General features: G+C 41.2%; 1 protein-coding gene across 1 annotated transcript in view; it reads right to left on the reverse strand.

The window, feature by feature from the left end:
• LOC124796041 (protein transport protein sec31-like) overlaps positions 1-19,556 on the reverse strand; it is a 264,782-nt gene extending 245,226 nt beyond the window's left edge. The window contains exon 1 of the mRNA XM_047260127.1: positions 19,397-19,556. Within this exon, the coding sequence (XP_047116083.1) occupies positions 19,397-19,402 (6 nt within the window). The 5' untranslated portion in view covers positions 19,403-19,556. The remainder of the gene's footprint in view (positions 1-19,396) is intronic.
• Positions 19,557-24,596: the final 5,040 nt, after the last annotated feature.

Here is a 24,596-nt window from a genome sequence, read left to right on the forward strand (position 1 = left end):
GTCATTTTCGTGGCTCCAACATCTCTGGGCTAAAGTCACGTGAATGTTGGCAAAACATGGTTGTTTCGTGTTGCGCTTATGGCTGTACTCAGCGTTTTGTCCGGGGTAATGGCATTACATTTCACGTGTAAGTGTTTCTATGATAGTGGAGATGCGTTTATTGAAATCTGTTGAAGTGACTTTTATATGTTTCTTACACTTGAAATAGAGTATCACATAAATTAAAGTGTTGAAAGTGATTTCTGTAAAGTCAGACTCATATTACATTTTGGAAAGTATCTGTGATAATTCGGTTACAGAAGTAAGTATAACTGTTTCTCGTTCCTACTCATAGGTTCCCTAAGGATGAAAATCGAAGGCAGCTTTGGGTACAGGCCCTGAAACGGAAAAACCTTAAGCCATCTGCACAGACGCGCCTTTTTATATATGCAAGTGAGATTATAATACGGTAACAGCACCTATAGTCGACACATGAAGAGAATTTTTTTCGACCTTCTAATACTAATAAATAAATGTAGGCTCCAAAATTATTTTCTGAAACTTCAACGTCTCATCTTTCATCTAAAATATCATTTTTTTTAAAACCGATAGTTTAAACTTTTGTAAAAATAGTAGGAACTGAACCTTTGAAGTGTACCTAAAATTGATACTCTAAAATGGACCTGCTCCTAAAGTCGACAATTTTGGCACCTATAGTTGACATAATTCCCATATCCCATTTTCTTTTATAAGTGACTAGAGCTCAAAACGCGGCGAATCCAATGTTTAAAGTTTTGACACGAGCCCACTCTTAGTGTTTAAAAGAATTTTAACGACATTTTACTTTAATTGATAGTTTATAGTAATTTCGCCCAGCTGCCCACCAGAGGGTCGTTCGATTTATTTGATAGATTTTATAAATGGTACTGTGAACAAATCTAGGTCGAATGTAGTTCTGACATAATTTTTCGCAAATATAAAAGTAATTTTTGTTGGAAGCGTTTGACAGTCATTTGATAAATGTGGGTAAAATACGATACAAACATAGGATGGCAGACAGCTGATTTGAAATCCCGCCCCGTTTTGCCAACAGTCACGTGGTTTATGTTGGAGCCACACCAGTTCTGCAGCTTCTGCACAGCAAGGCCAGTCTACTAGTATCTATGGTCGAAGAGTTGATCAGACAGGATGCTTACGTACGTGTCACCTGTCACAGTAGTATCTAGACCTATCAAGAGTCCCATGTCACCCCAACTGCACAAGCCCCACACTATTACAGAGTCTCCACCAACTTGAACAGTCCCATGCTGACATGCAAGGTCCAAGGGTTCATGAGGTTGTCTCCATACCCGTACACGTCCATCCGCTCGATATAATTTGAAACAAGACTCGACAGACCATGCAACATTTTTCCAGTCATCAACACTCCAATGTCGGTGTTGAAGGGCTGAGGCGAGGCGTAAAGCTTTCTGTCGTGCAGTAATCTAGGGTACACGACCGGGCCTTCGGTTCCGAAAGCCCATATCGATTATGTTTCGTTGAATGGTTCGAACGTTGACACTTTTTGATGACACAGCATTGAAATCTGCAGCAATTTGCGGGAGGTTTGCACTTCCGTCACATTGAACGATTCTTTTCAGTCGTCATTGGTCCCGTTCTTGCAGGATCTTTTTCCGGCCGCAGCGATGTCGGAGATTTGATGTTTGACCGGGTTCCTGATGTTCACGGCACACTCGTGAAATGGTCTTACTGGAACATACCCACTTCACCGCTACCTCAGAGATGCCGTGTCCCTTCGCTCGTGTGCCGAATATAGCACCTCTTTCAAACTCACTTAAATGTTGATAACCTGGCATTGCAGCAGCAGTAACCGATGTAATAATTGCGCCAGACACTTGTCTTATATAGGCGTTGCCGACGGCAGCGCCGTATTTTGTCTGTTTACACATCTCTATATTTGAATATGCATACCTATACCAGTTTGTTGGGCGCTTCGGTGTAGCACGGTTGTTTATATCAGTACTAGAGTGGTGTTTACAGCAAGAGTTTCTTAGTCCGCAGCAATGACAGCTGTGCTGGAATTTGGGAAACAATGATGAACGAGAAGGTGGGAAATGCGCAGTGAGAGGCACAGCAGCTGTCGTTACCGCCCCCTTCAACCCTCGATTAGTGGTTCCGCGGAGTAGGACCTCAGACCGAACCGGCGGCTGCGAAGCTATCGATTTCCCCTCGCCACTGGAGCTCGCGTGGACGGCGCTGGAGAATTCGCGGGCGCGTTGGTCGGGGTGACGTTGAGGGAACTGGTGATGCGCTGTGGAAAAATGCCACTTTAGTCGGTGAAACTGGAGTTGTCCTTCGAGACGCTTTTGACGGAGTACTTGACTTCATGCGTTGCCTACTGTATTTATGTACGCATATTTTCTTTATCAGTTATTTATTTTACTGGCTTAGCGCCCCCTGCTTCGCTCACGTAGCCTATATGGAGTGCACAGGTCGTTTTCGTTTTTCTTTTATTGAATTCTTATATTGTTCACAAACTACAACACATTCTAAGCTTTTCACGCTAACGAAGGCCATATAAGCATAGCCTTTTCGCAATGTATTTCTGCCTACAAAGCAATTCCGGGCTGCTGGTGTCCAAGATTTTTGTTAATAATGTCTTTTGCGTTCTTGTGGTGATATTTCCATAGAAACTTTCATCCTCCAACACATATTTCTTTATATTTGATCGAGAAGTGAAATAGCAACTTTCATAGATTTAGCTTTAAAAATTTTATAACACGGTGAAATATTTCACTAAAAAATTTTCGTCCCCTATTTCACTCCCTTAGGAGTGTAATACGTTTCTCTTAATTTCTAACAGAGAAGGTGAATACAAATTTTCATCAAATTAGTTTTGAAAATGTTTCGATAATGAGATAATTTTATTCAACTTTTCATTCCCTGTTCCACAAGTTTGTAGGGTTGAATTTCCAAAAACAGTGAAACTCGTTTTTTTTAAATTTATAACAGAGATTAGATACCAGTTTTCATAGGTACAGTTTCAAAAATACTTTAGTGGTCCATTAACAACGAATTATTTTTTAAAAAAGTTCACCCACTATTTCACCCCCATGTGGGTTCAATTTCCAAAAATGCTGCAACACGTATTCCTTTAGTTCTGACCGAGAAACCAAATACCAATTTTCGTAGGTCTAGCATGAAAATTGCCTTAATAACAACATACTTCAATAAGCTTTCATCCCCTTAGAGGTTGAATTTACCAAAACGGTGACACAGTCTTTCTTTTTATTTCTAACAGAGAAGCCAAATACAAATTTTTATAGTTTCAGCTTTGAAAACGTTTGATAATGTAATAATTTCATACAACTTTTTATCCCCTATTTCACTCACTTATAGGGTTAAATGTCCAAAACCAATGGACACGTATTGTTTTTATTTCTAAGCGAGGTCAAATACCAGTTTTCATAGATATAGCTTCAAATATACTTCAGTGGTCCTTAAGCAACGATCTATTTTCAAAAAATAAAGTTCCTTTTCTTTTCTTGTTAACTTCTAACGGGAAATCACCTTCCAATTAACCGCAGTGAAGTCTGTGGTCATTTTCACTAATTACAACAGTCCTAGTTTGTATACACGACCTTAAAAGAAAGCAAATTACGAGTAGCAATAGCGTGTCACGGAAATCATAGTACTGCAATCTTTTCTCGCTTTACATAATTTTTCATGACCTACGAAACAAGGTAATTCTTTATTCCTAAGAGTACCTGAAATCCATCTGGTCTTTTCATATTTTTCCAGTTACAGACCATAAAATTTTACAGTAGATAATTAATTTCGCTATGTGATGACTGCCTTCAAGACCTAAGAAAATGGAAAATTGTTTTTTGTGCTCTGGGCTTGAAATGGGACATCACAGACCGAAATTAATAACCAAGTGTAAAATATTGTGGTCCGTAATTCGATTAAATACAAATAACCTTTCCAGGATCAGTGTGAATTTTGCTGCGACTATGTTGCAACACGCCTGTCGATTGATATTCACAGTAAGTGATTGCTAACCGGACGAGTATCTAACTGGCCGGGCGACGGATAGAAGTGGAGGTGTCTAATTTTAATATTAGTGACACTGCCAAAGGCGCCGCTGCGGTGATTCATATCAAGAAACCTGACTCCACTAATTTAACACGTGGCTGTCCTCTTTGACTAATGAAAACCCAGTAGTCTTTATGGACGTTGTAACGAGGCGAAATTTAGGTTTTCGGTGCATGATACACCATGTGGCCGACAAACATGAGTCACATATTTCAAACTATTCCGTAAAATCTCCGGAAACGTCATTAAATGACGCTATATTCTGATTTTCTGGTAAGGAAAAGTAAGTTTGTCGCATTGTGTTTCATAGTTTCTTGAGATTCAGTAATATTTTGATGTGTGTTGTTGTTGTGGTCTTCAGTCCAGAGACGGGTTTGATGGAGCTCTCCATGCTACTCTATCCTGTGCAAGCTTCGTCATCTCCCATTACCTACTGCAACCTACATCCTTTTGAATCTGTTTAGTGTATTCATCTCTTGGTCTCCCTCAACGATTTTTACCTTCCGCGCTGCCCTCCAATACTAAATTGGTGATGCCTTGATGCCTCAGAATATACCCTACCAAGCGATCCCTTCTTCTAGTCAAGTTATGCCACAAATTCCTCTTCTCCCCAATTCTATTCAGTACCTCCTCATTAGTTATATGATCTACCCATCTAATCTTCAGAATTCTTCTGTAGCGCCACATTTCGAAAGTTTCTATTCTCCTCTTCTCTAAACTATTTATCGTCCACGTTTCACTTCCATACATGGCTACACTCCATACAAATACTTTATGAAAAGACTTCCTGACACTTAAACCTATACTCGATGTTAACAAATTTCTCTTCTTCAGAAACGCTTTCCTTGCTATTGCCAGTCTACATTTTATATCCTCTCTACTTCGACCATCATTAGTTATTTTGCTCCCCAAATAGCAAAACTCCTTTACTACTTTAAGTGTCTCTTTTCCTAATCTAATACCCCCGCCGTCACCCGAATTAATTCGACTGCATTTCATTAACTTCGTTTTGCTTTCGTTGATGTTCATCTTATATCCTCCTTTCAAGACACTGTCCATTCCGTTCAGCTGGTCTTCCAGGTCCTTTGCTGTCTCTGACAGAATTACAATGTCATCGGTGAACCTCAAAGTTTTAATTTCTTCTCCATGGATTTTCATTCCACTCCGAATTTTTCTTTTGTTTCCTCTACTGCTTGCTCAATATACAGATTGAATAACATCGGGGATAACTACAACCCTGCCTCACGCCCTTCCCAACCACTGCTTCCGATTCATGCCCCTCGACTCTTATAACTGCCATCTGGTTTCTGTACAAATTGTAAATAGCCTTTTTGCTCCCTGTACTTTACCCCTGCCACCTTCAGAATTTGAAAGAGAGTATTCCAGTCGACATTGTCAAAAGCTTTCTCGAAGTCTACAAATGCTAGAAACGTAGGTTTGCCTTTCCTTAATATATTTTCTAAGATAAGTCGTAGGGTCCGTTTGCCTCATGTGTTCCAACATTTCTACGGAATCCTAACTGATCTTCCCCGAGGTCGGCTTCTACCAGTTTTTCCATTCGTCTGTAAAGAATTCGTGTTAGTATTTTGCAGCCGTGGCTTATTAAACTGATAGTTCGGTAAGTTTCACATCTGTCAACCCCTGCTTTCTTTGGGATTTAGGAGTGTACAATGAATCGTTTTGTCGTGTGCTGGACCCAACCTGGAAATGTTTAGTGATCAGATCATACGTGTCTCGGGATAACTATCTTGTGGTACTCGACGATATTTACGCTTCTGGTAAAGCCTCGCTCAAGCGTGGTGAGCATTTGGTGTTTGACTAAAGGGTCACAGGTTAGCATCTGGGTGAACTGATACGAATGTGAACGGCGGTAAGCAACTAGTATCTTCAACGCAACAACCGTTAGAAAAGCACTGTGTTGTTGAGCTCAGCCATTTTGTTGACGAGTTAACTGGTTGTTTGCAAGTGAATAAGCGACGATAGAGAAGGAACTAAGTGTTCGCTGATGTTCGCTTACAAAAAATTATGAAGCGCAACAATATAATATCCTTCTGGCTCCCATGTTACGATTACGGAATTTCTTATTTAACAGTGATTTTAGTAGTTTCACCTGGCAGTCAGGAGGAGTTAAAGTAACCTCTTGGCCAATCTTTTGGGTAGGGAGTTGCACTTCTTGCGCCGCAGCAACATTTCTCGTGCGTTTATTTACATCCTGGAAGCCAAGAATCTCTAGCGCAGTCCAAATATTTATGACCCGTTAAATTAACTACGCGGAGTTGGCCTGTGACTTAGTGTACTAACTTTCCTAGGGATTACAGAGTTGGGTTTTATTTATGCCCGACAGTTCCGCAGTTCTGCACACTGCTGTTAGCTGGCAAAGAGTACAGGGCGCGTAATTTGCCCCTCGTGGAGCAGAGCACGAGGAAACGTAACTACTCGTCGACATACATCTTGTTTAATCCGCCCTCTTCGAGGTTCCAGGCCTACGGGCGGATATGACGGCTTAAGGAGAGGACACGTCGAAGAGAAGCAGTAATCACAAATGCTCGACTGCATTTACTGCTCTAAACCTGTAATATAACGTCCACGTGTTTGAAGTTAATGCATTTACCATTAAATAGGCGTGCAGCATCCCATCGACATGAGCTAGTAATTTACTGGCAGTGAGCAGCAACTGCTATCGTAAAACCGAGACTTGAACCTGGATTCCTACACTATTCGGTCGACCCTGTTACCGCCTTTCTTAATGCAAGTCTTACACCTTCAGGACGTCAATATAGCTCTCCTATTGCCACAGACATCTACACCCGAGGTACGCTAATCTTACGCAAATTGCATAGATGAAACGAATCGAACAGTAAGACGATCTCAATGCAAACCTGGCAGCATTGTGGTGTTCTGACAAGCAGTATCCTTTATGTTACGTTTTATCGGTAACAAAGCTTTTCATTGGCTCCTTGAATGGCTGCAGCGATAACTGAGTGTAGACGGCGCATTCAATGGCATTTCAAAGCTACTATGGCCGTTGGTAGGGAAGTTTTAATCTGTCGAGTATTTTGCATCCACTAGCAACATCGTTCCAAATTCTGGTAAACAATAAAGTCAGAGAATATCAGTTGAGGGGTCTTTAATGTTGCTGGTATATCTACCTAGACGGCTACTGATACTATATTAATAATTTTTGGGTTATATCTATGTGCAATTGCAAGAAAACGAAAATCGTCTGTCCAGCACACTTGCCTTAATTTATTTGAGCGCCTTCAATAGCCTGAGCTATACGAAGATGCTCACTTAAATACAACATTTTTAGTTAACATATTGCGTTTCTGTACGTATAAGCTACAAAGAAATCTGGTTCTGGCACCTCCTTGCTCAATACATATGCTTCATTAATTGAAGAAAGCAAGTAACAAATAACGACCAAATAATTGTTATCAACAAATTATTGATAAACATAACGAAAGTTATAACAGTTACAACACACACACACACACACACACACACACACACACACACACACACGCATACGCCTACACACACATAAACACACACCTTCGTTATAAAGTTACCTTTCCTGGCAAGACAGGACTATCAGCCACCTCTTCCATCTAACGTCATTTAACGTATTTTACGAGGACGTGAGAAAAAGCATTGCCTCCGAATTCTTTATGTGAAACTCTTTAGTTTGATAGATAAAAAGATCTTTATTAACATTCTACATCTTTATTTTTCATGTCTACATATTTATTTCTATACACAGTCACTCTAGTGAGGAACACATTTCTCCCAACGACAGACCAGTTTATCATATCAAATTGAAGTCATCGAAAGTGTTCTTTGTAAGTTTTGGAAACAGTCGGGACTGTATGGAGAATAATTGATGACAGTGAACCCTAGGTGTCGGCTTGTTGCAGATGTCGCAAGGCTCGTTTGTGGTCTGCTGAAGTGATGATGCCGTGTGTGGAGGGACTCTTCGAAGTCAAAACTGGCATTACTTTTCAGAACGCCCTGTACATAACGTACATAACGAAATAGATGTCTATTCACTTACATTTAATATATCATACAACACTTAGAAATAACTTCAACGTAGTATAGTAGATGTAAGAAAAAATATCGGAGTTTGTGGAAGCACATATCTTGATATGCTTGAGAACTCGATTCGAATGACTTTATTTACCAACAGGATGGGCCACGTTGGCATCTGGAAGTGCGGGAATTTTTAAATCAAAGGATTACTAAACGTGGGACGGTCGCACTGGACCAAATGATTCAGCCTTACATTAATGGCCTCCATGGTCACCGGATCTGACTGTATGTGATTATTTCTTGTGTGAGTTTTTATAACTCTGGAGACACTGTTTATGTGCCTCCATTACCAACAACAAAGAACGAACTGAGACATCGCACAACAGCAGCTGTGGAAGCTGTAACTCAAGACATGTTCGCTGCAATGTGGGAACATTTTTGAATACTGCATTGAATATGCCGTGCATCTCAATGGGGCATACTGAATACCTATGGAAAGGTTGTTGTTGTTGTGGTCTTCAGTATTGAGAGTGGTTTGATGCAGCTCTCCATGCTACTCTATCCCGTGCAAGCTTCTTCATCTCCCAGTACCTACTGCAGCCTACATCCTTCTGAATCTGCTTAGTGTATTCATCTCTTGGTCTCCCTCAACGATTTTTACCCTCCACGCTGCCCTCCAATACTAAATTGGTGATCCCTTGATGCCTCAGAACATGTCCTACCAACCGATCCCCTCTTCTAGTCACGTTGTGCCACAAACTTCTCTTCTCCCCAATCCTATTCAATACCTCCTCATTAGCTATGTGATTTACCCATCTAATCTTCAGCATTCTTCTGTAGCACTATGGGAAGGTATGAAAAAAAATTCTTTTTTTTAATTTCTCGTTCATTAAAAGCAAAATTCATTGTATATGTTTATTAGTTTCAGAAATACAGAAGTGCCAAATAAATCGAAATCCTTTTTGATACATCCTGTATTTTCACCGCGGCAGAAGGAGGGGGAGGATTGCAGCCCTGTCGATCCGGGACGCTTTTACAACCGGGGAGCATTCCCTGTACTCATTTGACAGTAGACTGTGAGGACCTGGACCCTTTCTGAAGGAACTGAAACAAGAGAGAGAAAAAGTTCCTGTCCATTTCTGAGATTGAATCCGGGGAGTCCAGGGCGAAAATCTAATGCTCCACCCGCTAGAGCACACAACATAACCACCAACCTTTACTATGGTATCAGCTATGTCCGGCAAAATGTGGTGAGGACTTTGCGTTTCTGTTACCACGAGTCAATCGTTTCCGTGGGGGCACTAGTTGAAATTATACCTGCGGTGTTTTAACGCCTCGTCGTGCGGCGGCAGATAACGACAGTGACAGGTAGTGGACGAGCGCGCTGGTGGCCCGGGAGCCGACGAAACGGCCGCGGGTACAGAGTTAATCGGTATTTCACGCCGCGTGGCAGTCGGCGCATGCGCAGTGCGCGATAAGCGATCGCTCGCGCCGGGCGGCTGACAGCTGACTGGCGCGGCCTGCTCCGTCGCGCCGAGTCGGACAGAGCGCGTTAATCAGCGACCGACCGGCCGTCGTGACGAAGTGAATAATAATCCCCGCGGAGAGCGAGGAAAAGCGAACAAAAATGCGCGCCGCGAGGAAGGGGTAAATAAAGACGGAGCGTCCGGCAGCGATGATGCGGCCTCTCGTCGATTTTTGGTGCCGTCATGGTAGCTGATTGCGAAGACAGTCCCCCCCCCCACCTCGCCACTCCAACCACCCCTCCCCCCCCCACCAACCTCTTATCCCAGGACCGCGTGCTGTGCAGTGCTGACGGCATACCGAAGCGACTCCTAAAAACTAATTACGGGGGACTTTTCATCTCCTTATAGTCGCTTCGCTAATTACACACACCTTGAGCCAAATATGGTTCGGTCGGCAATTAACTGCACTTCGGAGATCGTTTCGCCGCGAATCCGTCCCGACAGAACTCCTTTTGGAGACGTTCAAGGAGTGATAAAAAGTGCTAAATGCGTGGATAACGACACTGAAAAGAAATTACACCACATTTTGGAGCTGGTTTACAGTTTTAATTAAGCGAGCATGTGGCAATACCATCTCAAAAAGAGTGAAGTAACATACTTGTTGTTGGAAGAAGAAAAAAACTGAAGATCTTCTGTATCATAAACCTTATGCAAATGCCGCTCTGTTAAATGTTTCTGTGCTTTCGTGAAACTTTTTATTTACGTGCATGAAAGTCGGCCCAGAAACCGTCATGAATACCGCAAAGCATGCTTCTACGATACTTGTCCACTTCCAGAACTATGTTTCTGACTTGCTGCGCACGTATACTTCGGCTGTCAAAATTACTGGAACGTACTCACTTTTTTTGAGTTCCTTAAGTTCACGAAATTTTCTTTTTTTTTTTTTTTAATTATTAAACACAACTGAATTCGGCCATAGTGTCTCCTTAGTGAACTATTTGATACAACAAAATAACCACCAATTAAGGGGAGCTACAGAGACACACACGAAAATTTCATTTGAAGTACGAAGGGCTATGAGGCTAGAAACCTAAAAGTATTGCAGATCCCATGTACAGGTGAGAAAAACAGCTAGCTGGAAATGTGAATCTTGTAATTCTCTCTCTCGGTTAACACATAATTGTCAAGAAAATATTTGGGAATGAAGCATGTAGAGATAATCTAGGAGCGAGGAGTTTCTAGTCTATTACCTAGAGAATCTGTCTAACAAGGGTCCACACATAGCAAGCAATTCATAAACAAATATTCCTCACCTACCGACTACCGAGTAAAGTACATGTACTTTAGTTCTTCTGCATGTTGCCATGGTTTTTAGTCCGATGACTAGTTCGATATAATGCTCCACACCAGACTATCACACGCAAGCGCTCTGTATTTCTAGAACTACTGATCTAGCTGTGGTGTCACTCTACATTGTTTTTCTCATGCATGAAGGAAAGAAAGAGTTTTTATTTATGATTGGCGTCAGGTGAATTCAGTTCAGTCAGCTAAGAACTCCACCGCCAAGGAAGATCCATCACCACGCTTTAAAATCATATTTACGTAGCGTGCAACGTTCTTTACCAAAGACAAAATTCTTAAGAAGCAGAGCATAGGCTACCAAGAATGTTGGGCACGGCAGATCAATATAAAAAATAAACAGAACAGTACTACCTTAAATGTGAAATAGTACCTGTCCTCTGTTGATGCGTTCGACACTAAACTACTTTTGATCAAACTCTCAAAATCATGTGATATTTCACGTGTATATACGTTCTAGCTACTGAACCTGGCCGGCCGAAGTGGCCGCGCGGTTCTGGCGCTGCAGTCTGGAACCGCGAGACCGCTACGGTCGCAGGTTCGAATCCTGCCTCGGGCATGGATGTGTGTGATGTCCTTAGGTTAGTTAGGTTTAACTAGTTCTAAGTTCTAGGGGACTAGTGACCTCAGCAGTTGAGTCCCATAGTGCTCAGAGCCATTACTGAACCTGAATAACAGAACAGCTTTCAGTTGAACTGCTGAATAAATTATGTTTCCTTCCCATTTTTCAAACAGATAAATGGAGAATGATTCCTCGTAAGTCAACGATTTCATTTATCATTTTTACTGTCACCCTGGAAGCATTATGTAGGGAGCTAAAAGTTATTCATACATTCCTCCTGAAACGCAGTTCTTGACATTATTTAATTACTTTTCCTGGACATATATGGCATATATTTTCCTTTCGTCTATCTGACAGTTAAAATTTTTCACACATCCTTTGACACTCGTCCACATGTCATGCAACACTTTAATCATCCTTATTCATTTACACACAGATACAACATTGCTTCGTTGTTTCTCAAGTCAATATGGCGCTTTCTGTTGCCTGCGGTCACCAGTCTGACGTGGTATGCATACACAGTATTTTTTATGGTTAATGTCTTGCTTATTTATCATACGTTTGCGGCTGAAGTGCTTCGTATCCGTATGAAGTAGTTGCAACACTCAACATCTTTTCTTGTATGTGACTTCTTTGGGAGCGGTGTGGGTGAGTGCAAATGAAAAACCCCTCCGTCCCGAGGTTCGAGTCCTGCCTCGGGCATGGGGGTGTGTGTTTTTCTTAGCATAATTTAGTTTAAGTAGTGTGTAAGTCTAGCGAACGATGACCTAAGCAGTTTGGTCCCTTAGGAATTCACACACATTTGACATTTTTGAAAATGATAAAAGTACTGAAGTTTAATTTTAGATCGTTCCTTTCACTGGAAAAGTATGTGTGACAGTTATGACATATACTTTATAGACAAGAAACATGGACTGAAGATGTGGTGCTTCAGGTAAAAATTCTTAACCAAAACCACACTGACGTCGTCGAACTGACTTAACATTCTGTAGCGGTCAGAGACAACATTGTTTGGATGTACATGTTTTCAGTTTCATTTCTTGTACGGAACATTAGTATCTTGAAACTCATGGACTACTTAACATCCTGTTTTTAGCTTCACATCTTGAATATCATGTGCACTGAACACAGTGTTTTTAGTTTTCAGAGGCCCCTGCTCAAATCCGCGCTAAATTAATAAGAACTGGAGCGTATCACGAAATGTCATTTACTTAGCAGTTAAGGAAGTCATATGCAGTGTCAGCCGTACACCACACGATTTCACTGTTTCTAACTCTTCGAAAACAGCTGACTGGAGACTCGTTCGGTCTCTTCTAACAAACTGTACATGGATACTACGAGTACAACATAGTCTGGATAGGTGGCTAAGTGCATATAACAAATTCAAAAATATATGATTCAGTCCCCAGTTCGCCCTGAGATTTTTCCCTGTCACTGATCACTTATCTCACTTCTACCAATGACCTTCCAACGCGATGTATGGCAAGTTGCACAGCGATTAGTAGTCGACGTTAGTTTATAGGTCCTTCTACAACTGTCTATGTGTCGGTCAGTTCAGTGGTCGAAGGAAGACGATATCACACCACATGAAATAGGCCGCTCCAAAGCTTCCATCGGGTAGCGGTCGGCTTTAGTTAGTATAATGTTTTATTACATTCTATCAATAAACATTGCTTTTGCTGAAGGGAAGTTTTGATGTTGCAACACTGTTATTCTGAGCTGCAAGATCTTTTTTTCCTGAATGTAATTCATTCAGTTAATATCCATTACGCGAAGATCACAAGCATTCTACTGCACGAGCTAAACTACATTCCAATGTAACTGCCATATCAACTAACACGTGTGTGGACACAAACAAATACTATGCTTAGAACCTTAAATCTATGGTAAGATTACCGGTATATCTTTAAATGTCATGCGGCTAAAAAGATTAACATACGTTTATAAATTGTCACTTCATCCGCTGGGAACATAATCTATAAACAGCAGGTGACTGTTATTCACATTTCACTAGACACAACTGTAAACAAGTATTTTGGATGCAAGCACGTAGTAGTTTGGAACGCACTGGGCTAATAGTAAAAAGCATTTGATCAAATATTATTTTTACACATTTCGTGAGGAGCTGTCGCCTTCAGCATTCTTTCCTGTAGGCATGAACTGCTGTTTCATATTTTGCGTATTTCTCCATTGAGAAAAGCACAACATAATTTTTTACCACAGTTTCTCATGAACGTTTCCGTGACTGTACACGTTCATCAGTGCATAGCCCTATGTTTTGCTGCAAATCATAATTAATGTTGAATAAAAATGCACATAGGTTAGGAACATAATCACCACTCACGGAACTCTTTCTTCGAAACCGTATTCTTAATAGCATGTGGGGTTGTTGATGTTTCCGAATAACAAAATGCGCTGTTAAGGTATAAGTTAATATAATGACTATAATCCTAACCTGCATGTATTTTTATCCAACTGCTCTTTCGATTTGCAGTAAAATAAACAGCAAATAACTTATGGCAGTGCCAAATAACGACAATAACTTTCAAACATCGATCACTATGGTCGATCGCAGAAGACCACAGTGTGGTTTTATCGGTTTCGCTAAGTGATGGCCGTCTTCAGACCACTGTTAATTCAAGACGTTAGTTTAGAAAATCACAACAGATTCTGTTGCAGGTGCACGTCGCAGTATACTTTGACACTTGAATTTAACAGCGACCTGCAGACGGTAATTACTTGTCCAAACAGGTAACCTTATTAATATCAGTAAGTTGAAGACTGACAGTAAAATGTTTTAATTCCTTACGTGGTATGAAGGCAAGAAATTTCAGTATTTTAATACCGGCATAACAAATAAGAACAACTTTTGTAACCGGTAATGATCAGACGTTTCCATATCTGGAAAAACAAAATAATAAATATATTACTCGCGTGTAGCAATTTATTCCAAGAATTTACATAGACGCGTTGCGCATCTACGTGTTTCAAATGGTTCAAATGGCTCTAAGTACTATGGGACGTAACATCTGAGGTCATCAGTCCCCTAGACTTAGAACTACTTAAACCTAGCTAACCTAAGGACATCACACACATCCATGACCGAGGCAGGATTCGAACCTGCGACCGAAGCAGCAGCGCGGTTCCGGACTGAAGCGCCTAGAACCGCTCGGCCACAGCAGCCGGCATCTATGTGTTTCCAACCGGGCAATTCTACAACATCACACAATACTGGAAAAAAGGGGGTCCACCTTTCATTCAAACTACAGAGGTTGAAGATAGCGGAGTGTATGAATGGAACCTCGATTTTTTTCCTCGATGCAGCATATTACTAAACCCGGCATGTAGATCATCTAACTGGACCTCAAAATCGACGCTTTAGGGACAGTTTCATGACAAACGGCAAAGAAACTGACATTTAGGGAGATCCTACAGTAAATGACACAACATTAAATTAATTACCCCAAACGTACAGTAGTACTGGACACAAATTGTTTATAAAGTTGTGAAGAAAACAAAATCAGAATGCTCAACTCCGTTTTCAAATGTTTCTTTACTACGGAGAAGCCAGGAGTCTTTCTTCAATTTAATTCTCGTGCCACTAAAAATATGAGTGAAACAGATAATAGTGTCAGTGATGTTAAGAAACAGCTGAAATCTTTAAAACTGAAAAAAGCTAATTAGCCCAATGGAATCCCTGACCGATTCGATTCTCAATTTGCGACTGAGTTCGCTCCACTTATAACCACAATATACGTGGATCCCTCGAAGAGAAAACCTTGTCCAGTAGTTGGAATAAAGCACAAGTCGCAACCGTCTACAAGAACGGTATATACGTCATCCACGAAACTGCCGTCCAATGACCTTGACATTTATTTGCTGTATTGAATTCAGACTTAATGAGGTATCTCGAACAGGTGGACTCCTTCATGCCCAATAGATTCCGGAAACATCGGTCACGTTAAACCCAACTCACACTTTCCTCAGATGACGTACCGAAATCCATGGGTCAAGGTGCACTCAGAATTCCAAGAATTTACATTGACGCATTGCACATTTATGTGTTTCAAATGGTACAAATGGCTCTAAGTAGTATGGGACGTAACATCTGAGGTCATCAGTCCCCTAGACTTAGAACTACTTAAACCTAACTAACCTAAGGACATCACACACATCCATGCCCGAGCCAGGATTCGAACCTGCGACCGCAACAGCAGCGCAGTTCCGCACAGAAGCGCCTAGAACCGCTCGGCCACAGCGGCTGGCATCTATGTGTTTCCAATTGGAAAATTCTACAATATTACACAATACTGGAAAAAAGGGGGTCGACTTTTCCTTCAAACTGCTTTTTTTTAAAAAAAAATGCATTTGACTCATTACCTCGTCTACGTTTATTATCAAAAGTACGATCGTCTGGCGTTTCAGACGAAATTTGTGACTGCACTGAGGGTTTCATTGGTAGGAAGGACACAGCAAGTTATACCGGTACTGGATAGAGAATCTTAATCAGATGTAAGGGTAACTTCGGGTGTGGCCGAGGGAGGAGTATCGCTGTCCGTGTTGTGTATCAATGAACTCGGACAATACTAATAACATAAATTTTTTCGGATAATGAAGTACTGCCTGAAAGAAGTTGCACAGATATTCAGTCAGATCTTGCTAAGATTTCCAAGAGGTGAAAATATTGGTAGGTTCCATCGGGTAGCGGACGGCTTTAGTTACTATGTTTTATTACATTATCTCATAAACATTACTTTTGCTGAGGGGAAGTTTCGATGTTGCAACACTATTATTCTGAGCTGTAAGATCTTTTTTTTCCTGAATACAGTTCATTCAGTTAACATCCATTACGTGAAGATCACAAAACGAAGCGACATATTATCCTACACTATAATACAATGCGTCACAATTGGAGTCGGCCATTTCATACAAGTACCTAGATGTAACAATTTGTATTGATTTGAAATTGAACGATCAGGTAGCCTCAGTCGTACGTCAAACAGGTATCAGTCAGCGGTTCACTGGTTGAACACTAGAGAAACGCTATATGTCTGCAAAGAACATGGCAAACGAAACATCCGTGCGAACCATCCTGAAGTATTGAAACATTCGTACGACCTATTACCCAAGTGTGTGGGATCTGTACCACATAGAATTGAACGAACAGAAAGGACAGCACGAGTCTAATAAAAAGAAGAGTGTAACAGAGATACCGGAGAAAGTGAATTAGCAGGCGCTAACATAAAGATGCAAACTATCACGCGGAAACCTACTTCGAAAGGTTTTAGAACCAACTTTACGTGTTGAATCTAAGAATGCATAAACCCTTACATATCGTTCCCAAAGGTATTGCTAAGACAAGATTAAACGTACCACAGCGCGCGCAGAGATCTTTTAAACAGTCATTTTTCCCAGGCTCCGCACGTGAATGAGAAGGGAGAAAGCCGAAATAACTGTTCCAGTGGAACGTACCCTCTGCCACGCACTTTTAATTTGTAAAGTATAGATACAGATGTAGAGCCAAATTAGAATTCGTGCCCTGTTTAGAAATTCGTTGTCACATCTGCGCTGCGTCTCTGCCCACGAGCAGCCCCGCGAACAGCTGAGCGGTCAAGAGCGCCACTTTCCGATCGGCGGAGAGGTCGGGAACTACGTGGTCAGCGCACGCTCTAATGATGGGTTTCGGCTCTGCTGGCCGCACTCAAAAGTCGCCTACAGATCTGAACACGCAGTCAGCCCTTTCCTTCTGGAAGAAACACGCTTAGACTCCCATTCACATATTCTTATTCCCCGAAGAAGCAGTTTCTCATCGATCACTTCATTTTCCTCACCATTGGTATCCAAATTTCAATGAAGCCTGTGTTTCAATAAACACGTCACCGCTATCAGAAGACTTTATCCCCCCCCCCCCCCCCCCAACCAGCCCTTGCCTGTGGTGCGTCATCTTCGTGCCGACTTTTTATTGCAGTGTTCCCAGTGATTGTTAAGTGTTGTGCGTCTTTTCCGAAGTGTTGCGAACGGGCATCATGCTGTCGCCGGGTGTGATTTTTAAATCTCTTGTGAAAAGAATCCAGACTGTCGCCGTGTTTTTTAATTGTCTATCTACTATTTTCGCTGTCTGCTTCCTGTGTATTATATCATCATCGCCAACCGTTTGTTTTATGTTTCAACTTTCCACAATTTTCCGCCATTTTACACTTTACGTCACCGTTTTATAGCCTGTTTTTATTGTTTCTTATCTTCTTATGTTTAAAAAATTCTGTAGGCTGAAGAGCGGCGTACTAAGCTGCTGCCAATAAAGGGAAAAAAACAGAAGACTGCAGTAACTAATAGACAGTGACTGGGGCAGCAGTTGTGTTTAATCTTGAGTATATTGTTTTATCGTTCACTGTCGCCAAACACTGCCTACACCCAGTAAAATTTACACCTGATCCAACGATGAATGAAGGGCAACTCATTCGTTTCTGCCACGCTTCAATACTGCCCAGTTCAGTCCACATGACAAACTATTTCTTTCATCAGTTTGTGTTCCGAATAGGCAACAATACAAAATATCGATTTTTGATAAATAGTGAGACACCAAAAACAGAACACCTGCTAGCACATTGTCTTCCGATGGAGATTCTCAGAGAAAAATGTACAGCCCAGAGCTTTCACTTCACAATGCATGCAAGTCCTAACTACGTGATGTTGCAAGTGGCTTGAAAATTTTTTCCGTATATACACACGTTACTGAATTACGGGCTGCCAAATGAGAATACCACACATCATGGGCTGTTCGATAGTTTTATAATTTAGCATTTTCCTAAGATGATGGAAACGTCACAGAGAGATGTTATACAAGCGGTGAAATACCTCCATTACGTACCCGTCAAAAAATTTCTTCGTAAAAAAAGGGAAATATACAGGCTAATATCTCATTACGGATAATATTCAAGAACTGGAACCGAAATTACTATTACGCTTGCAACGTCAATAACTACTTCGTTCAGTTTCTTGACAAGCCTGAAAACGAAGCAAGTATCATACAACGGAAATTACCAGCACTAGTTTTTAACAAAATTATAGCAGGAATTCACAGTTTCTTTCGAAACCTCAAAGAGCTGGCTCCTATAACAGGAATATCGTTAACAGTCAGTCTTAATATATATATATATATATATATATATATATATATATGCTGATAAAATAAACTACAAGAAATTATTCCAGTATCCTGCTGTTATGACAATTTCGATTTAGCACGTTGCTGGATTATTTGGTTCCACTTGTGCAAAACGCGTGCTTGCTGCATAACAAAATTTTTGTTACAACTAAGTAACATGGCATTGGAACTGGTTTTCTTTAAAAAACTTGAATTTCCTCTAACAGCTCATAGAGTTTCTAACAGTTCTGTTGCTTCAAATGACGACAAAAAAATAATTTCGCAGAGTCATAACATTGAATGTTGGTATATACACAGTGCTTATAGCTTCAAGATAGTAAATAACTAAACTACCGGAGTAACATTAATTAGCGAAAACATTCTGCGCGGCGTCCGTTTTCACTTTCATCTCCCGATAGAGATCCAGTAGTACAGAGCACCGCCACGCCACAGTAGCTACGAGCATTGATCACGCTAAATTAGACCTGAAGTATGATTTTACGGTATAACATTCCAGACGAGAAAGGCGTTTCATAAACACTTATGAACGGACTAACATCTGACAACGTTACAACGGTTGTAAATATTTTTTGTTTTCAGATTCATGTGGATGGTGTATCCATTTATAAAAAGTTATGTATTTAGCACAACCTTTCTTTCAAAAAAGTAGGATAGAGAAATTGCTTCCTATCAACAAAATTGTTCTTAATCTAGTATATGAGAAAAACAAACCGCGCCGGGCAACAGCTACTTGATTCTCACCTTCATATGTCATTCCACGACTAGCTCAAGTCGCCGCATGCGGATCCCACTCGCATACGCAGACCGGGGGGAGCCCAGCATACACTGTGTGGCACAGGCAGCAGAGTCCGACGCACCGACCGGCGGGCACCACAGACAGAACACACGATGTTACCGCCCTGACGGCTGGGCGCCTACTGAAGCATCGGCCCGCATCCTCGCGCGGCGTGGGACGCGTCTCCCGGCTAGGACGCCCCTGGTGGTCAACCAGGCAACTACTTGCTGTGCGTGGGCGCTGTTGTAACACGCACTGGAACGCTGCGTGAGCAGGGTCTCCCCTAACCTGGTATCGCCGTTAAAAATCCGGACCAGGTGGCGCAGGTGGTAGTCACTGGACACGTATCCCGCGTGGCTGAGACACTATTCCTTACCGCTCAGCTGTATTTAGGTTCTAATGGGGTTCCCTAAATCGTTCCACACGAATATCGACCTCGATCAAATTAGTAGGCAATCTCATTCCCTCCTCTTCCCCTTCTCCACATCACCCCATCATCCCATAACAACCGCCACGCTACCCACCCGTGCTCCTCTTGTGCAACTCTGGACCACATTAAGAGGACTAAACAGTTTTGTGCTTAGGACACTTGTTTATTGTTCCACTACGCACATGGATGTTTCACATCGTCATCCTAATATTGAAGTACGTAGTTACGGCCTCGATATTCGTGCAAACCTCAGATGCCTTTTTACAGCAGCTGACCAAGCGAAGAATAGGTTATGTTTCGAGTTTTGCTGGTGCTAAAAATGTGTTTTTCTTGAGTTAATAGTGTGTTTTACATAAAACATGTATTATATGTGACTAGAGTCGTAAATCTACCGTAGCCTACCGTAGCCTACCATATAACGCAAAATCCCCAAGATTGGCAAAGTTCTGCAGAAGTTCGAAATATAGCGCGTACTTCAATGCGAGATGCTTTTAATAATTTCCACAACGAAACTCTCGGAATCTAGCAGAAAACCCAAAGACATTCTGGTCACACATAAAGCACACCAGTGGCAAGATCCAATCAATACCTTAACTGCGCGATAACGACGGTGAAGTCACTGATGACAGTGCCACTATAACAGAGTTATTAAACACGATTTGTTATTGGCCCTCTGTTGTTACTCATCTATATTAACGACGTAGGAGACAATCTGAGTAGACCTATTAGAGTGCTTGCAAATGATGCTGTCATTTACCGTCTTGTAAAGTCATCAGATGACCAAAACGAATTGCAAAAGGATTTAGACAACATAAGTGCATGGTGCGAAAAGTGGCAATTGACCCTGAATAAAGTGAAGTTATTCACACGAGTACTAAAGGAAATCCGCTAAATTTCGATTACGCGGTAAGTAACACAAAACTTAAGGCTGTAAATTTAACTAAATACTTAGGGATTACGATTACAAATAACCTAAACTGGAACAATCACATAGGTAATGTTGTGGGTAGAGCAAGCCAAAGACTGCGGTTCATTGGCAGAACACTTAGAAGTTGCAACAGGTCTACTAAAGAGACTGCTTACCCCGCACCTGTCCGCCCTATTCTGGAGTACTGCTGTGCGGTGTGAGATCCGCATCAGATGGGATTGACGGATGACATCGAAAAAGTTCAAAGAAGAACGGCTCTTTTTGTATTCTCGAGAAATAGTGGAGATAGTGTCACAGACATGATATGTGAATTGGAGTGGAAATCATTAAAACAAAGGCGTTTTTCGTTGCGACGGGATCTTCTCATGAAATTTCAATCACCAGTTTCCTCCTCCGATTGCGAAAACATTTTGTTGGCACCCACACATACAGGGAGAAATGATCATCATGACAAAATAAGAGAAAGCAGGGCTCATATACAAAAATTTAAGTGTTCTTTTTTCTCGCGCGCCGTTCAAGATTGGAATGGTAGAGAGACAGTTTCAAGATGGTTCATTGAACCCTCTGCCAGGCTCTTTATGGTGAATAGCAGAGTAATCACGTAGATGTAGATGTAGAAGTAAGCGTACACTACAGTGGTTTTGTGGGCAGCATTTGTCAGTTAAGATCGTAGCCGCGTTATCTGCACGTTAAGTGTGTTGCATACCTATCGGGCGTTACATCATTTCTATCGCTCTGTCTGCATATGTGATCAGTGTCTAGATTCTTCTGGAAACCGGAAGTGGTGAGCCGTCTAGAAACTGAGTGAGACTATATAAAGGGCCATGTAACCTAAGGATTATTTTGTTCTAAAAAACTATCCTCCAGTCTGTTACATAAAAACAAGTTTTATTCGGAAATTATTCATTTGTAACGTGAAACAGAGGGACGTTGTAGTAAAAATAAAAACGAACCAGTTTAATAATTTTGCCCTAGAACACGCAATTTCTGGAAAAAAGGTAAAATTAAATAAGAACATATCAAACATTGCTTCAGTACTTCATCAGGCTTATATAAAACATCTTCCTGTTATTCATAAACACCTTTCACTCTTATCAATAAAAATAGGAAATTCTTGCCTTTTTGAAGAAGAACGTTCTGTTCCGTTGAGTACATAATACCAACAATAATTATATAGATTTTTATATTCATGTATGGAAACTACTTACATCAGAAATAATTGCTTTGATTACAAAAAAACCACGGAAGTTATGCGATCATCTAACTTTTATTACTTATAGAATGCGATTTATATTTTGTAAGGTTATATAACACACAACCGACTAACATGAACGATGTGCGACTCGAAATATTGAAAGGTGGCTACACTGAGTCACAGCGCCAGAGATTGCGCCAAAGAGTATTATTCAGCCGCCTCCACTGGCAGTAGTAGTTCTGAAGTTGCCGTGGGCAGTGCTTGTTCAGAAGTTGCCGTGGGCAGTAGTAGTTCTGTGGTTGCCGTGGGCAGCGCTTGCTGAGAGGATGTCGATAGCTGTACTAGTTGTGAGCATGTCGTGTGCAGTTGTTCTGATGGGCTAGACACCCGATGCTGTTCGATTGGGGATGTTGTAATGGTCAGAGTGTATTTTTCGTCAATATATATGAAGGTAAAAAAAATTATTATTTTTTATTTCAAATTTCCTAACTAACAATGTCTCTTGGTCACAGGTTCAGTCAACAAAGCATCTGGCTTGTATTCATGTATTAGAGTGTAATTCTGGTTTCTATGTGCAATCATAGTATTTCTGGTTTTTTTAATTACTTCATTGTGAATGGCGTTTAAAGCATCTTGTCGAATTGAGGAAGAACCGTGCCAGATACGTGTACGTTGAATCACACTTCCACACACAGAACAGTTACACTTGTGCTTTGTTGTTTCGTAGGTTTTATAGTTGCTGGGGACTTAATTAATTGTATTAACGGAAATTTCCTTTCATTCTTTGTTGTTATTCTATGCAGTCAGATTGCGTACTAATACTACTCAGGGCCAACCGGTTACGGGACTTCGTAGCCGGACATACAGCTACTAAAAATATTTGCATTCTATTTAATTAAGCCCCCATGCAATATGCCAAAAACCGTAGTTCTGGTAGAACGCAACTCTACACGCAGTTGCGTGAATTGTCTCTTATTACCATGAGTTTCAGAAGTATGCGGTTGTCTCGCTCTGAAAAGGTCGATTATTATTCACATATTGTAGCGTCTATCGATGTGGCAATCCAAACAATACCTCTCTCATCCAAACTGTTGCAGGCATATATATACAAAACCAACTGGCATCTTAGCACGAAAGGTGGTGTGACCCATTATAAAACAGGGTTAATTGATCTCTTTATACATAGACGAGGGTATAATGCAGGAAACGATAATAATTAAGGGAAATCAGTAAAGTTGTGTGTCATGCATTTCGAAAATTATGTTACAGCTGTTGGAAGTCGCCTTCAAATACTGTTTTCCACTTGTCTTCCTGATGTGAAAAGGAGTATCTGCTCTGTGCTATGATATTGAGAATATAATTACGTAAATCTCGGAATGAAAATGGCGAGCGAAACCATCGAAATACGTAGTGTTACAATGAACAAGTGACTGACGCAGAACACTTTATCTATAACTAAACGAGAGTTTTGTCTTTAATCACCTCCATTTTGAACGAAGCGTTAACGGTAACTCTCTGACGCCAATATGTAAAACCACACAGCTTCGCAGCAAACTTACTGAATGTGATCGTTCTGAGACAGAACTGATTTGCAAAACATAAATTCTTGTCCGATCACTCATTTATGAATGTTTTACCACTTCTTCGCCACTGTCATCGCTTTCATCGAATATCTGAAAGTTTAAAACATACAGATCACTAACTGAGACTCTTTTGAAACTGTGAAACTTTGTTCACCCGTAAAATAACGCACCCTGCGTTTCTATGCAAGCTCCAAGGCGTCAGACAATGAATGTGACGCTGCTTTTCCATTCAAGTAAACTGAACAAAATTACGGCTCGTTGCTGCTGTTTAGAGAGACCTTAAGAGGAATAACCACATGAAACAAACAGTAGGAAAAGGAGATGCCAGACTAGTTCATAGGAAGAATCTTAAGGAAAGGTAGCTCGTTCACGAAAGAATTGGCTTAAAGGCCCTTGTTCGACCATTTCTTGAGTATTGTTCATCAATCTCAGAGGCTTTTCAGGTAGGACTGATAGAAGAGATGAAGAAGATCCAACGAAGAGTGGGGCGTCTTTACACGGGAGCGTTACGGAGATGTTCAACAAACTTCAGTAGCAGACACTACAAGAGAAGCGTCGCGCATCACGGAGAAGTTTGCTACCGTAATTTCGATGAAGTACTTACCGGGAAGATCCAGGGAAATAATCAAGACGAGAAAATTCGAGAAATTAAAGCTAATAAAGGCGCATACCGACAATCATTCTTCCCTCGCGCCATTCGCGATTGGAACAGGGAAGGGTGGATTAGTTGGTGGTACCAGACGTATTCTCCGCCACACACCGTCAGGTGGCTTGTACAGTATTGATGTAGATGTACGCGGTCAACATTCTGTCACACATAACACACAGAAGTGCCAAAGTAACTGGTACAACTAACAAATATCTTGTAGGAGCCCAGGCGCATCAAGAAGTGTCGCAGAAGAAAGTGGCATGGACTCGACTAATATATGAAGTAGTGTTGGAGGGAATTGACACCATGAATCCTGCAGGGCTGTCCATAAACCCCTAAGAGTACGAGGCTGTGGAGATCTCTCCTGAACAGCACGTTGCA

This window comes from Schistocerca piceifrons, chromosome 4, assembly GCF_021461385.2.
Source record: "Schistocerca piceifrons isolate TAMUIC-IGC-003096 chromosome 4, iqSchPice1.1, whole genome shotgun sequence".
Taxonomy (NCBI): domain Eukaryota; kingdom Metazoa; phylum Arthropoda; class Insecta; order Orthoptera; family Acrididae; genus Schistocerca; species Schistocerca piceifrons.